The following is a 16,719-nucleotide window of genomic DNA, read 5'->3' as shown; positions in this document are numbered from 1 at the left end:
GACACCTGCCCACTTCCGGTACTTTCTTACGACTGTCACTGCTGCGACTGCAGTGAGTGTAGTGTCAGATTTGAGACATGGCTGTCGTAGAAGGGCCCCTGAGTAAATGGACAAATGTGATGAAAGGATGGCAGTATAGATGGTTCGTTCTGGACGAGACTGCTGGCCTTCTGTCGTATTTTACCGTAAGTCAAAAGCAGAAATCCATCAAACTCATGTGTCAGTCACAGTGCATATCAAAATAAACAGCAAAGCATTTATTTGAAGCAAAATATTTTGTAGCATTTATAGAGGAGCAACTTTACTTTACTGGTCCAAAGAGAAATACTCCAAATAATAGTGTCGCCAAAGGCGACTTCACTATATATGAGATCTTGTGAGGCAGAGCTTAGGTAGAATAATCTGTCTTCTCGAGACAAGCCCTCACAAAAGTTTCAGTTAGAATACCACCCATATACTCCCAATGTAGCAAATGCATGCGGAATCGCTCCAAAATGAATTTGAAGAATACAACATACGTACAAAGGGAGTTGCAGTGGAAATAACTTCCAAATTAATTATAACAAACCTTTTTGATGTTATGTTTGCCTTTAAACCTAAAATGTAATCCAATTAGACGGAAATTTAAAGAATTTTCTCAACTTTTCTTCTCGCTTCAACTTTACACACCATGCTTGCATTCGGAACTCTCTGGATTGTTCGTAGTAAATGCACTGAGTACGAGTTATCCCCCGTGTTTCTTTTTCTACATTGCGAATACACGGAACAAAACCATTAAACCTGGTCCGTAAGACATTTATCATTCTAACATTCTAGCTATTGTGAGCTTACAGGGTTCTTCATCATTTGAAATGTTACTGTGTTGCAGAGTTTACGCGAAACACTAAAATTTCGCGATATTTTCGCAGTTAAATTCGCAACTGAATCACTATTCATTATAATTACAAAAGAATACATGTACACACTTTTCAAAAATTGATAATCCGTTACACAAATGGTATGGTTTTACATATTGATAAAAGTAAAAAGACATGTTCAGAAAAGCAGAGGGAATTCTGGTAAATACTGTTGAACTACTTGTACTTAATATTTTTGAGAGTAAATTTGCCGTGATAACTTGTCTGTTGTCTTGATCGAATTACAGTCTTCGACAAATCCCGGGAGTCCGATGCCCGGGACCTGGTAAAATTGGAAGCGGGCATGTGGAAATTGCACAACTACCGGTACAAGCCCGAAGGGCATGTAAATTCTAAGGCATAAGCCTCGATATAATCAAATTAAATATGACTAATAACATCAATTGTACTTTAAAGTCTTTGATTTTCCATTTAAAGTGAAGTACAAAATAAAATTTTACTGACAGTTTATTTTACCGCAATTTCCAAGGAACTCTTCTGCAAAGGTCTGAGACACAAAAAGTGTCCAGGTTGAAAACAAATGGCGAGACAATAAATTTGCATGAAAAGGCAAATAAGAATAATATAACTTGCTTAAATTTTGGGCATGTTTCTTCGGGCTAGCGTAATTAGTGATCACACCTGCCCGAAGGGCATGTGCTGAAAAAAAGATTTGGCGAAGACTGGAATTACCGAACTTCAGAATGGTAAAATACTTTTAAGAGTTCCTTGAACATGTTGAAAATTTAAAGCAATTTATTTACATCAATGAAATGACTTCGGTACGATGTTATGTTTGTCTGCCATTGCTACATGTACATGTAACATAATTCTAGAGCCATGGCTCTATAGAAAAGACATATTTAAATATTTTTTTTCAAAAATAATACAGTGTATTTTTTGCAACTACCAATTAACCATTATGAAAGTGTGAAAACAGATTATTTGTCTGTGTTCCCTGGTGCGTTAAGTCCGGCAAGGGTTTAGGAGATAATTGATTAGCAAGGTAAAGCCCTTGTAATTAAGTGCTCCACCGTTTAGAATTGAAAGACGATAGAAGTGTTTGATTAAAGATTTAGTTAGAGAACTTTACATGTTTAGATTTTCTAATTATCACAGATTTTACTGTGTCGGCAAAATTTTTACTGTGTCACACGCATAAAATCTGAATCGTTACTGTGTCAGAGAAAATTTTACTGTGTCTGGAGCAACATAGTAAAACAGCTTATGGAGAACCCTGAGCTTATATTTAAAAAAAAAATTTTAAATATGAGGCTTTTGATCCCAAATTAAATTCTATGCTTAAAAGCTTAGTTGTAAAATTACATTTTCAAAAGAGGCTTTTAACCTTAATTGTTCTCTGAAAAAATTAATATTGTTTTTTCATTGATTTGAAAATATCAACAAAAAATAATTATCAATGAAGCACAACTTGGCAGTGGCACTCTGTGTTTTTTTTTAGTCTTAGCCATTATTCCATGTAACAAATCAACGAAATGCCTTTGAAACTGAATTATGATCTTGCAAATAAGATGAGATCAATGTGTAAATAAATTTAAACTTCCTTTTCTCCCAGGCATTACCATAAGACTTGCAGTGCCACTAGCTTCACTGGCTCTTCATGCCCCACCATTACAATATATTCATGCTATAAATATTTCATTACAATATTATTATGTACTAATTTTGAATATATGGTTTCATTGAAGTCAAAAGAAAAGATGATGAGAGGCACAAGGAGGGGTTGTGTCAGGCTGGTGGTGAGTACAATTGAAAAAAATCACAGAAATTTTTATCATAGGTATGTTAAAGTCATTTCATGTAGAGTTTTCTGGAATAATCGGAAAGAAAAAATTGCCCAAGCAGATAAATTGATCATCAGATACAAAGGTTGAATGTTTACTTGTCATTTCAGGGAGCTATAATTGGGATTGATGATGAAGACGACAGTACATTCACCATTACTGTTGATCAGAAGACCTTCCATTTTCAAGGTTTCTTTTGTTTTCTCCTACAAGATCAGATTTAATTTACATCTTGCTTAAAACTGGTCAGCTTTGTTATTGATTTGCAGGTCACAGGTTTTTTGAATATTTTGATTGTTGTACTTTTAGCTCGTGATGCAGAGGAAAGAGAAAAGTGGGTCAATGCTCTGGAGAATACCATACTAAGACATTCCAGTGTGGGCAAGGTAAAATACTGAAAGACAGTTACTAATTATACATACACATAGTATGGTCAAAATACACATTTTTCTTCATAAAATTAAATTTCATGCAAGACACATTTGGAAGTATATCAGATGAGACATTCAACAAAATACTCTGTATTGTTTTCTATCAAATGAGATGACAGCTGAATCAAGTGACACCATTAAAATGTACAGCCTTTACTTTTATTTTGATTCTCAGTGTGGCAGTTCAAGGTAAAATACTGACTGCCGAGGATGTGGGCAAGGTAAAATACGCCTACCTCCAAATCATGTTAGACCAGGTTCAGGTTATTATAATTACACACATCAGAAATACACAGGCAAGTGAAATAATGATATAAAATTAAATTTCAAGCAAATCTTATTTTCAAGTGAAATTCTCATGAAACATGCTCATGTGTATCATTTACATTCAACAAAATATTTCCTACTTGTTTTACAAGTCAATCATGAGATTGTATATCAAGTGACATTAAAACATGAGTCAGATTTTGTTTATTTTCAGGCCCTGGAGACAAGAATTGAGGCGTGTGAGGATTTGGCCGCCTCCAAATCATGAACCAGGTTCAGGTCGTGATCAAAGTCACTGCTGAAAGCAAATTTACTGAAAACTGTTTTTAGATTTTTACCGTACAAATGGAAATTTTTTAAGGACAAATTGCTAAATTTACGCGATTTCTACCTAAAATAATAGAATTGTAATTTTAGCGATAAGTAATTTTAGCGATTTTAAAATGCTGAATAAGTAAAGACGATTTTACAAATGAGATTGTTGAGTGAGTAATGAGATTGTTGTGTCCGTAGTTGAATTATTTTTTTTTCAGCAATATTAAATTTTAGCGTTGTCAGCACCCTCGAGAATAATGCCAAAATTAAATCCTGAGGTAAAAATTACTGCTGTGGTACGGTATTCCAAAACTTGTAACAGAGGAATCATCTGGAACTATTACTTTATTTATTAAATGCTTTGAACAAATATCTATTTTCTTCAGTGAAGGAAAGTGTAACTGCCTCAGACTAGAAAATATGTATAAGAAATTTATGTATCTATTGAAATTTATCTTTGCAGGCTATGATAGAGGCTATTAAACATTCCATCGTCATGCTGCAGATATCTAAGGTACAGAAAGCTACTCATTCTGATTAATGGAAAGCTAACCAAACTATAAATCTCACCCTTATTGTGCAAAATTCATAAAATTATGTTACTTTCACACTATCCTTACTACCGGTATGCAAAATTCATAAAATTCGGTTACTGTCATACTAGTAGCAGCTCAGGATTTGTTTGACTAAAGATATTTTCATTAACTTTGAATTTGATCAGGTATTTCCTTGCTGTTTTCAGGAGAGTCTGAATGGGCCGGTTATGAACGGTTCTGTACACGAAGCGATCCTCACGACAGGGGCAGACTTCAATCATTTTGGTGCTACAGGAGTCAACTCAGGTAATTAAGGCAGAAACGCACAGGAGTCAGGGGAGTGGGTAGATATATCCTGGTCTCAGTGCTTAAAGTCACAATGGTGGGCAGATTAGTCTCTCTCATTGATAGTTAGATCTACAACTATGTCTTTTCTCCATAGATCTTATAACTTTTTTATTAATTTTTTGTTTAAATAGAGATTTTATTGAAAGAAAACCCTGAATTTAGCTTGAAGGTATGATGTACTTCATTCAGGAATCCGAGTAATGTAAGATTTAATTAATTAGAGAGAATAGTGGTTAATTTCAGAAGGCATGAAGTACTGTATAAGTGGAAATTTTAGCAAGACCTAAGTTTAGTGATTTGTCCTTAAAAATTGGTACAGCTGTAGTAAATTTTTTTTGAGAAGTAATTTGACTGGGTTTTAAATGCTCACTTAAGAAGCTATTACAAGTAAAACACATTTTCAATTAATTTTTAGTGATATATTCAATTTTAGCAATCTCATGAAGCACCATCACTTATAATGCCAAAATTAAATCTTCACTAAAAGTTCTGCTTATACAGTATTTTGAGGGATGTTTTTTTATGAGAACAATCACAGTCTAGTTTGAAAACTGTAGCAGTACAATAAAAGTCAAACATCAGTCCCCAAAAAATATCCTCAGATGATATATATGTTAACTGATAACTGACAGAATAAGAAATGAAGAAGAAATTTTCAGGTCCGAACAGGCGACCCACAGAGCTCCGTGTGCCTGATGTTGTCATGGTAACCCCACCATGTTTGGACACACCCATCTCAGTCGGTAGGCCAAGGTCAAACAATGTCATCTGCATGCTCCAGTTGTCTCTTGTTGCTTAGCAACTGTTCTGTAGACTGCATGAGAGCTTGTTTGGCTCCTGAGTTTTAGAATTATGGTTTATTTAGTTTATTCTTGGTTTTGTAAGGTGCTTCCATTAGCATTAGATTTTCTGTTATCTTTTTATACAGTGAAAGCTTTGTCTTACTTATTTACTAATATGTTAAAACATGTACCCCTAATATTTAATGAGGAATGTTTATTTTCCAGAATTACTTGGATCTTTGTTTGGCATTTTATATTGTTGTACATGTATTGAAGTTTGTTAACTGTATCATAACAGATGCAATCAATTATACAAATCACACACTTGAGAACCCTTTTTTGTAACTAATAGCTAAATGTAACATAATATTGTGCTTAAAAAAAATCATCAACTGCAAGATTTATATAGGGCTTCATATACTTTGTTATGCTTTTGTATAAAAGCTTGCAAGATGTCTCTTCTAGGCTTGTGCAACATTAAAAAACACTAAGTATTACTCCAGGCACAGTTATATATATCTCTACAAATGTATGCTTTTATTTTGTTGTGTTCCAATAATTTACTTTAAATGTATTTTTAAAAGTGAAATGATTAAGTAAACAAACGAAGATGGGCCAATGAGATGAGGCAAGTTTCTACCATCATCTTAAAAATAAATAGTCAATGAATGTCAGTAGAAGTTAAGAGGGTTTGTGATTTTAAACTATTGATTGACACCTAAGTGGGTGTGTCTGATTAGTATTCAGTGGTTTCCCTAAGAACCCACTACCAGCCAAATTGACCGCTTCAATTGACAAAGTACCCCTTTGAAATAAAATTTGTTGTAAGGTCCTTCAGGGATTTTGTTCATAAACCTTCAGCCCCCTAGCCTGTTGCAAATGATATCTAGCCCTTTACTTTGAAATAAAGGGAAAACGCTGAGTATTTGACATATGATTGACACTTAAGTAGGTGTGTCTTAGTCACTATAATTTTTGAAAAACTTGTGTACAGTAAGCAGAAAATCCTCCGGTGTTACTTCCCCTATATTCTCCACGTGTTAATAAACCTCATACTCAAGTAGCGAGGATGAAGAATTTTTTGAAGCTGAAGAATTCAAACACGCGTCTTCCAGTCCTCTGTAAGTATTGAGAGTTAAGAAAATATCATTTTAATGCTGTTCATATCAAAGAAAATATCTCATTTATATTATTCTGTTGGTTTTGTTTCTCAACTTAAAGTGATAATATTTAGTGATACATTTACATATCTAAAAAAGCAAATTAATAGAAATGAAGTACTGTAGATTGGCAAATAATCACAATAGGTTTAATTAAACTGTGTTTGCGATTCGTTATTTTTTCTTGATATTAAACCCATTGTGAAAGGTATCATTGGTTTTAAAAATGTTTAAATGCATATTAAATGTAAGTTCGTCGACCTTGATATTAAAACATTTGCGATTGGTACATTTTAAGAAATTGGGTTTTACCATCATTGTAATAGCATAATAGGAAAGACATTTATTAACATATTTATATAACAAAGTATTTTTGAATCTCACACTTTGTTTTGTAATACATGTAATATTTAGTGATACATTAACATATCTAAAAAAGCAAATTAATAGAAATGAAGTACTGTAGATTGGCAAATAATCACAATAGGTTTACATTAAACTGTGTTTGCGATATAGACGGGATTTTTTATTGATATTAAACCCATTGTGAAAGGTATCATTGGTTTTAAAAATGTTTAAATGCATATTAAATGTAAGTTCGTTCAGCGTGATATTAAAACCTTTGCGATTGGTACATTTTAAGAAATTGGGAAATTTTACCATCATGGAATGAAGACTACATACAGTATTATTAACATATTTATATAACAAAGTATTTTTGAATCTCACACTTTGTTTTGTAATACATGTATTAATTACATTACTACAGTCGACAACATGCAGAGGACAAGTCAGAAAATGCTACAGAATTCAGGGAGTGTGAGGACTCAGAGGGAGTGGAGACAGATGATGGGGGCGGGAGGGACTGTCAGCAGGTGATCACAGCAGAGGACGATTATTACGATGGTAAGTAGCATAGTAACTAAATCAGTGAGGAGGGGGCGGGGGGGAGTGTCAGCAGGTGATCATAGCAGAGGATGATTATTACGATGGTGAGTAGCACAGTAAGTAAAGCAGTGGGTAGGAGCAAAGATAGCACAGTTATTTTGATTCTTTAATTTTTTTGATTTAAACAAAAAACTTTCAATATGCTCTCTCAGTATCATTATTCATATTAGTTACATATGTACAAATTCCTACATGTATTTTATTTTTTTCATGTTTTTTTTCAGAACTCTATGATGAACAGGATAAAGAGGATTGTGAGTAAAACCTTTATTAACTCATTGAACCTCAGATAAATCTGTACATCAATACTGAAGAACATAATCATTTCAAATCATTATGTTGTGTATATAAAAAACTATTTACCTTGTATATAGACAAATATGTAGCATCAAGTGCCTGTGTGTATTGCTTCTTGAGTTGGATCTTATTTTATGCATTCAAGATTGAAGATTTTGATTTAAATTGTTTCTAATTTTTCTCATTTCCCTCAAACTCTGGATGATGATATTGATTTCACAAAAATAGCTTAAAAAGTTGAAAAAAAGGTTTAAGGCAGTTCTTTTCTTTAAATTACCAGTGGGCTCGTTAGAGAAACATGGGAGTATAATAGCTCACCTGTTGTCCCAGGTCAGGATCGGGATGGACCTGACAAAGGTCGTCCTACCCACGTTTATACTGGAGAGACGATCCCTACTCGAGATGTACGCTGACTTCTTCGCTCACCCAGACCTGTTTGTCAAGTAAATAATTTTTTAATTTTGAATATATTGATAGTTTTTATTTTATTTATTCTAGCCTTGCTTTGGGAATTTGAAGAAAATTGTGAACTGGTGATTTGTTTTCATTTTTTATGGGTTATTAGTATGATTCATGAGTTTATTTAAATCAAATTAGAACTTTACATGTATAATTAGTGCTTAATGTTATTATCGTTTATTAGAATTGTAGACATGAAGACGCCTCAGGACAGAATGATACAGCTGGTCAGGTGGTATCTGTCAGCGTTCCACGCCGCCAGAAATAGCGACATCGCCAAAAAAGCTTACAACCCAATCCTCGGGGAAACGTTCAAATGTCACTGGAAAATCCCAGGAATGGAGTCAGAAGGGGTAAACACTGTACAATATCTAATGACTCATTATCACGTTTAAATAAATTCTAACCAAAACACTGTGTACATATTAAATATCATGAAGAAGAAATTTCCTCTATGAAATTGCCAGGATTATATTGTAAAGTAATTCAAGGATTTTTTAAATAAATCTCATGTATGCATCCTTGGCATTGAATTTCAAAGTAAACGTGACACTTTCAAGCAACATGCTTCAATTCAATTCAAGAACAGAACATTTTAACATAAAAACATCTTGCTTTCTTGATTTGCAGGAGAAAGCAGTAGATGGGCCTTGTGAAGAAGCCACGAATAACAACCTGGCCTTTGTAGCAGAGCAGGTGTCTCATCACCCCCCTAGTAAGTTTTAATTCAGTACTTACCAATAACAACCTGGCCTTTGTAGCAGAACAGGTGTCTCGTCACCCTCCAAGTATTAAGTTGTTCATGAAATTTTTTATCATCCCCCTCTAGAAAGGTTTGATGAGGTTTTACTTGTTTATCTTTCCTCCCCCCTTTGTAAGTTTTGTTGAGATTGTAAGTTAATTCTTTACAGAAGCTGACAGATCTATATAGAACATGGAACTGTCTGTTTCTGTTAAAAAAATTATGTAAAAAAGGGAGAAAATATGGAGATCATCAAATGATCAAAAGTACAATTTTTCATTTTAATATGATTTTTATTTCCAGTATCAGCATTTTATGCAGAACACAAGTCTAAAAGAATAACATTAGATGGCTATATTTGGACCAAGTCAAAGTTCCTGGGGTTGTCAATAGGTGTTCACATGATCGGGCAGGGAGTGGTGTCTGTGATCGATCATGATGAAGAATACGTCATTACATTCCCTAACGGCTATGGTCGGTGAGTATCAGTAAACCACAGCTTTTAATAATGTTTATTATTATTTAGAAGAAAAAATCAAGGAGAATTTTGTAATGCTGGTTGAATTTTTTTGTATAAATGCATATGATATTTCTCTCTATACCATTTTGCATTGTGTGTGAAAACATTTCCAGACCTAAAAAAAAATGTTGCCCTGTATATATGTACACGGGTGAAACACAATAAAGGGGACAGTAAGGTTGCACTTGAGGATAAAAAATTAATGTCTTTATTTTGGCCCAAAAATTTTTTTTCTAAAAAGTAGATTATCTCAAGGATCTGAAACATAAAAGGTTTTGTGAAATTCACATTAGAACTTTGTTTTTTACAAGCTGATAATAACCTCATTTACACAGGTTACAGACACTACAAGTGTTGTTGTTTTTGAAATAAATATTGAAAACTGCTTATAAACTTTAATTTTTTGAACTGCTCACAAACAAACAACATATAAAAATACAAAATATGGACAAAAGTTGTACAAAAAAGGCTGCATTATACTTCAAAATAAAAACAGTTCTTACTTCGTTCATTTTTGTTGAAAATGGTAGTATTTCAATTTATGTGAACTCTTTAAAACCAATATGAATAAAGAAAGAACTATTTATAAATAACATTTTTTATGCCTTTGTTGAAATATAAATACTTCCATTAAAATAGGAAATATCATTTTTATTATTTTCTAAAATAATTTGATAGCTTCATTAAGTTACGGACACTACAAGACCCAAATATTTATGATTGGCTTTTGCTTTGTGGTTAAAAAAAACATTTTATAAACTTCTGAACTATTAGAAATCAGATTTAAATGATTATTAAATACAAAATGCATGAAAATTAGATATTGTTTCAAGTAAAAACAATTCACTCGCAGAAGTAATGCCAATAGTAAAAAAAAATCCAGTTTAAGAAATCCTGAAACTTCCTTTTTTCACATAACTTTATAACTGAAGTGCAGAAGAAAAGTTCTCTAATTCATTAAAGTTTTATGAAAACTATTTAGAATATAGGTGCACTGATCAACGAAGTCAATTAACCAAATTTAAGGGTTACGGACACTACACAATACTTAAATTTTTCACAGGCTTGAGGAGGAAGTTTTTGTTTTTCAGCCCTTTTCATAACTTTTTTCAGGATTTTATTTGTCGTTTCTGTTTCTCCCAATTTTTTTTATTCTTCGGATCTCAACTTCATCTGATAAAAGCATACCATATAACCAATATACTTTGAATAAATATATACACATGTAACTTTATATAGGTGTTATTTGCAAGTAGAAAAGTCAAACCTTGTGGAGTAAAGCTCACTTTTATTTCTTTAATTTATTTTTTTTATTCTATGAAGCATTCTGTTTTTCTTCAAACAGTTAAATATACAATAATTTATCTGAAATCGGTGTAATTTTAGTTGTTTTCTTTTTTGAATTTTTTTATAGTGTCCGTAACCAAATTACTTCCCTACTGTTTAACATTTTGAATGCAAATTTACTTGCATTTTGAGATATTACCTAATAAGCAACTAGACAATTGAAGCAATATATTACAAGAAATAATTGGATTATGTAACTCATGATAATAATTTTTAACTATTTTTATGTCATTTTGGGTGTCCAGTCATTATTTTAAGTACTAGCAGTAAAGAAAAAACCACCTAATCTAAAAGAATTCCAGCCAATAAACACTTTTTTATCTCTAAATTTAATAATACACTGGTTCAAAAATTTATCTATAAATTTTATGGAGAAAAAAATGAAGATATTCATTTTTCAACTTTTGGGTTACGGACACTACACTATAAAAGTTATTTAAAATAGGATAAAACTTAACCTTAGATAGAGGAATTCTAACAAGATTTTCTTCAATGTAACACCAGTTGACTTAAACAATGAAAAAATAATGAAATGCTATTTGACTTAAATCCTAGGATGTCAATAACATCTGCCAATATCAAAGTGATGTAACACCAAGGATCTTGTATATAGAATGGTGCAATCTGGGTTTCCCAAATTAGTTGCATTATCAAAATGAGAAAGAAAATAAAGTACATTGATTAACTTGTTAAACAAACCTCTGACCTTTGTGAATATACTAGCATTAGTGTTTTAACACAGCCTGTTTCAAACTGCCTCAAGTACAGGTTACGGACACTACAGGATTTTGTAGTGTCCGTAACCACATTTGTGATCATAACAGAGAAACAGTGGTGATGATCAGGAAAATTACAACACATCTCAGCATCTATATGAAATGCCTCTCTAGGAAATTTGTTAAGATATTTATAGAGCCTTCCAATTTCACAGAATTTAAGTGGTTACGGACACTACAGTTTTTTGTAAAAACTTAATTTTCCACATTAAAACATGATGAAATTTCTTTACAATGTTTACATAACCCAACTTTTTTTCTGTAAGTAACAGAGCATTAATACTGTGATTTTAGACAGAAATCTGAAAAATTAAATAACATGGACATTATTTTTATTTGGTATAATGAGAGGGGTAAAATTATGTGAAAAATGTATAACAATATTGCACCCCTGTTACATTTTCTTTCATATCTTCAAAAGTTGTTATTCAATTCTGAAAATTCAAGCACCAAAATAATTTGTAAAATAAATTCTAAAGTCTGATAATGATCATTGGCATGAAAATTTATGATATTTAACAATTATTTCAATTGAAAAATGCTGTAATTTCAAAGCGCAACCGCATAACGCTGAAAAATAGTCATTTTGGGGGTACATTTTTTGCATTTACTTAAATTCTGTTAAGGCTAGATCAACAAAATTTAGCACACAAGTCCTTTATAAGTATTCCTATAAATGAATTACAATAAATTGCATGTAAAGAAAATAACATTTCTTAAAATCATGTATAACAATATGGTATTCTAAATGCGCCCTATATTGTGTTTCACCCGACAACATATATGATTGATTTGACTATTTCTGCTCGTTAGTTCAATCCAGGCCTCCCCATTGGTATATTGATTAGATTATTTGTGTACACTAAGTACTTGTAAACCAATTATTATTTGGATCATCTTTTATTTGATAATTGTAACTTTGAATTTGATCTGCGATGATTAAATTTTGAGACTGAGAAAACATTTTCTACAAGTATTAAGCAAAATGATTGGATTGTGGAGATTAATATTCGTGAGTAAAAGTAGTTAGCGGAACTCAAGGATATTTCTTGCACATGAATAGTAGTTGGTTTACAGTACATCCTAAGCATCCCCTTATATTTGAATATTTCTGTGCACAAGGTCAAGGGTAACCGCATTTATTTTTTCTGTTGATCATTTAGTCTATTTCTGTTTATCTAGGTCAATATTGACGACCCCCTGGGTGGAGATGGGGGGTAAGGTGTCTATGTCGTGTGCTAAAACAGGATACAATGCTACAGTCACTTTCCACACTAAGGTTAGGCTAATCAAATATTTTTTCCCAGGTAAAATGTAACTTATTCTTCATATTTGTATGATGAGTACACGATCAACTGTAATGTACGTATTGTGATGTTTAAGTGAATGATTTTATCTTCCACGTTCACTTCTTTATCTAGCCTTTCTATGGAGGAAAGAAGCATCGGGTGACCAGCGAAATTTTTGCTCCCAATGAAAAGAAACCCCTGGTGACTATTGATGGGGAATGGAATGGAGTCATGTATGCTAAACATGCCACCGGGGTACGTGAGCAATTAATCTCATCATAGTTTGTGTCACTCAATAAGTTAGATATGCCATGCGCATGTACAAGACCCTTTAAATCTGATAATGTCAGCACTTTATTACTACATGCACTACAAACGTAATATGGTATATGTGAATTGAGTCGTTTATATCACTTGATTTTTCATCAAATGAATGAGGTGTTTATACTGTAAAATCACATATTTTCGTGGGGTCAATTTTTTCAAGGTTTGAGAAAAAAAATTGGTTGGGGGGGTGATTTTGTGGTAAGAGAATGTTTAGTAAGTAAAGCATATGAAAATTAACCCCCCATTGAAATAAGCGATTTCACAGTATCCCTATATTTTACTTCAGATGAACGAGGTGTTTGTGGACACTAAGAGAATGCCTGTGGTGAAGAAACTCGTGAAGCCGAGGGAGAAACAAGGAGAGTTCGAGTCCAGAAGGTAATGATCTTCATGTCTGAAATTACAATCTACTATCATTGTAACTGTAAGCAATATATTATTATCATAAACATGGCTATAAATGTATTTCTGATTATTTCAAGTTGCCAAGACAAGCATTAAACCACTAACTACAAACTTTAAGAAAAATTCACAGAAAAGAAGATGTTGTTTACATGTTCTAAAAATTATGAAGCACTATGACAAAGCACTCAGAGAGTGAGAAGAAAGACATGGTGTCTAGGTGGCACAGAAAATACAATAACAAGACAGATTACAAAGCACCCAGAAAGAAAACAAATGGTGTCTTCATGGCACAAAGAGATCTCAACAAAGCACACAGACAGACATCTAGCTGATGTCCACATTGAACACAAAGACATACAGTGTCACTGTAAATGTACATGTACATAGGTAAATCCATTATCAATAAGAATCACAAAGAGAAGTCATTTATTTAGCGAATACACAGACAGACAGACACCTGTTGATTTCCTGTCAGTCCTGTACAGATTTTTTTCTCTCATGTTTTGAAGGCTTTGGCATGATGTGACTTACAGTCTGAAGTATATAATGAGTAGATAAGACTACAGACTTTATTTTTTTTATTTGATGGCTATGGCAGGACGTGATTATATTGAGGTGGATAAAGCCACAAATTTTATCTTTTATATTTGAAGGCTATGGCAGGACGTGACTTACAGCCTGAAGTATAATGAAGTAGATAAAGCTACAGAATTCAAACAGAGACTAGAACAGAGACAGAGAGAGGAGGCGCGGGACAGGAAGGAAAGGGGCGTGGCCTGGGAAACCAAGGTGGGCGGGGCTATTTGGGGATTGTGTCATGAACCATATTTATATGAAAGTCAAATCTAACATTGATATTAAATTTATAGAAAAAATTTAAGTATTTAATTAAGTACCTATTTAATTTACCGTACATATCTTAATAGTTACATTGGAGGAGGCGGAGAAACTTTATAACATACAAATCACAAATGAATATAAAGTGTTGTAATGGGTATGGATTATCAGTAGTTTAAATCTTGTATATAGTGGTTCTAGAAAATATCAAGACATGATTTAGATTGGAAAATTCTTGAAATATACATGTAACACAGAGAGAAATTTTGTAGAAATGCACAAAGTGTAGGCTAAAATAAAATACTGTCCATGTATGTGTTTAATTAAGAAATAAGGTATCATTTTTTGAGTTTTATTGAGATGTAAAACGGGTTGGTCACGTGAACAAATCCCATAAAGCCCGAAGGGCTTTATGGAAGATTTGATCATGTGCCAACCCGTTTTACATCTCAGTAAAACTCAAAAAATGATACCTTATTACTTATATTTACATTTGTGACTTATTCAGACTTTATATTTGCGTGATTGTGACTTTTAACGCGTGAAATGCGTTAATTTTTTCAAACCCAACGGCATGTATGTTATCCACTAAACGCGCTTCGACCCTTTATGACGTCACAGAGAAATTACGTCGAACGTTTATCCAAACGCACATCTATGACCCCATACCTGTATTTATACAGTTATAAAAACGCTTGCCTTCAGTAGTGTTATATAAAGGAAAACAATTGCAAATGTAAATATAATGGTATAATTAAAACATTATTTATGTTCATGTATCCTGTTTTCTGTAGAATTTTCATGAAGTTGGAGAACACTGGGTCTACGACAAACCTCTACAGAAGAGATTGAAGAACCCTTCCCCTGTCTCCAGTAACTCACACTCACCCAACAGTTAGGGGTTAGCCCCAGTGATTCCTGATCCAAACCTCAACATGAAGAGTTATCCTCAGTGATTTTATCATCTGAAACCAAATGTAAACACATTATCAGAGTAAGAACTAGACTAGCTGTGATATAAACATTGTGAACGATTGATGGATGTCTGTAAACTGTGAGAATCTGAGTATGGTAGTCTGGTGAGGGTCCTGTTTAATCAAGACATATTACATCTAGAATATTACAAATAGAGTGTTACATCTATAAATTGTAATTTAGATGTAAGTTTCATAGTTCTAGCTGGTCTCCTGTATGGATTGAGTCAGTCCTGTTTTTGCCAATCATAGCTTACAGAATGTCATTTAAAATGTCCTGCTATTTATAACATCTTCTGTGTTTCAAAGAGACAAGAAAGAATTTGGTTGAATGGTGTTCATTCATGTCATTGTAGAAGTGAAGAACTGGTAAAGTTCTAAACCACATATTCATATAGTGCAATTGTATTTGAATTTTTATGCAAATCAGATGTTGTATATATACATGCAAGTGTTGCATGCAGTTCATTATGCACTGTTCATATATTTATATTACATGTATTTTAAAGACATTTCAAAAACATTGTCTTTTTCATAAGAGTCACAAGTACCTTTGCCTCATTCATCTTTGTTTTGTTAATGTATCTGCTTGTTCAGAACATCTTTTAAAAGACATAATATACAGTCCTTGTTTTTGTTTCTTTGTTATAAGACAGATGAATATTTGTACATTGAAATTTATCTTAACCCAGATAAAGAATATTACACTTTATGTTGTTCTATATTTTTCATCAAAATTTATTTGCAGAATTATATCTCTCTGCTTGAGTAAATTCAAAGAGGTAAATCAGAGAGCTTCAGTTCTGCAGCTGTACAATGTTTTCTTAGAAAACAAAAGGCCTTGAGTTGGTTTTCTAATAAATTGTACAATTCATCACTTCTTTTCAAAGCCTCTAAGTATCCTGTACATATAAATAATATATAGATATTGAAATATAGCCATAAAATGTCAAAAGTAGGTCACAGTGACATACTTTTTGGTTGACCTTCTCCAAGAACCCAAGATGCATCAATTGACAAAGTTTGATGATCATAGGTCTGTAAGTCTTCAAAAGCTGCCATTTTTTTAACAATTTGAAAACCAATGCCTGCTAAATTTTAAAAGTAGGTCAATGTGACCTACTTATAAATAAAAAAGTTTTAAGGCCCCAAGATGCATCAGTTTACAAGGTTTGATGATTGTAAACCTCTCATCTGAAATACTGCATGAAGAAGATAAAAGCCATAAAATGCAAAAAGTAGGTCACCATGACCTTCT

General features: G+C 32.7%; 1 protein-coding gene across 1 annotated transcript; it reads left to right on the top strand.

Annotated features, from left to right (window-relative positions):
* Position 1: 1 nt before the first annotated feature.
* On the top strand, positions 2-16,171 carry LOC134243821 (oxysterol-binding protein-related protein 9-like). The gene is given in 21 exon segments (XM_062726048.1): positions 2-185; positions 2,606-2,656; positions 2,812-2,890; positions 3,011-3,092; positions 3,308-3,395; positions 3,673-3,701; positions 4,177-4,228; positions 4,457-4,556; positions 5,258-5,407; positions 6,375-6,501; positions 7,310-7,446; positions 7,713-7,742; positions 8,066-8,228; positions 8,429-8,597; positions 8,875-8,959; positions 9,290-9,464; positions 12,812-12,908; positions 13,051-13,173; positions 13,532-13,623; positions 14,304-14,439; positions 15,282-16,171. Coding segments are annotated over 21 exon segments (2,178 nt in total). The 5' UTR covers positions 2-77; the 3' UTR covers positions 15,387-16,171.
* The last annotated feature ends 548 nt before the right edge of the window (positions 16,172-16,719 follow it).

This window comes from Saccostrea cucullata, unplaced genomic scaffold, assembly GCF_032062105.1.
Source record: "Saccostrea cucullata isolate Sc308-1 unplaced genomic scaffold, CSIRO_AGI_Scuc_v1 ctg2521, whole genome shotgun sequence".
Taxonomy (NCBI): Eukaryota; Metazoa; Mollusca; class Bivalvia; order Ostreida; family Ostreidae; genus Saccostrea; species Saccostrea cuccullata.
The sequence above is the reverse complement of the archived record's forward strand: the minus strand, read 5'-3'. Positions and strand labels throughout refer to the sequence as shown.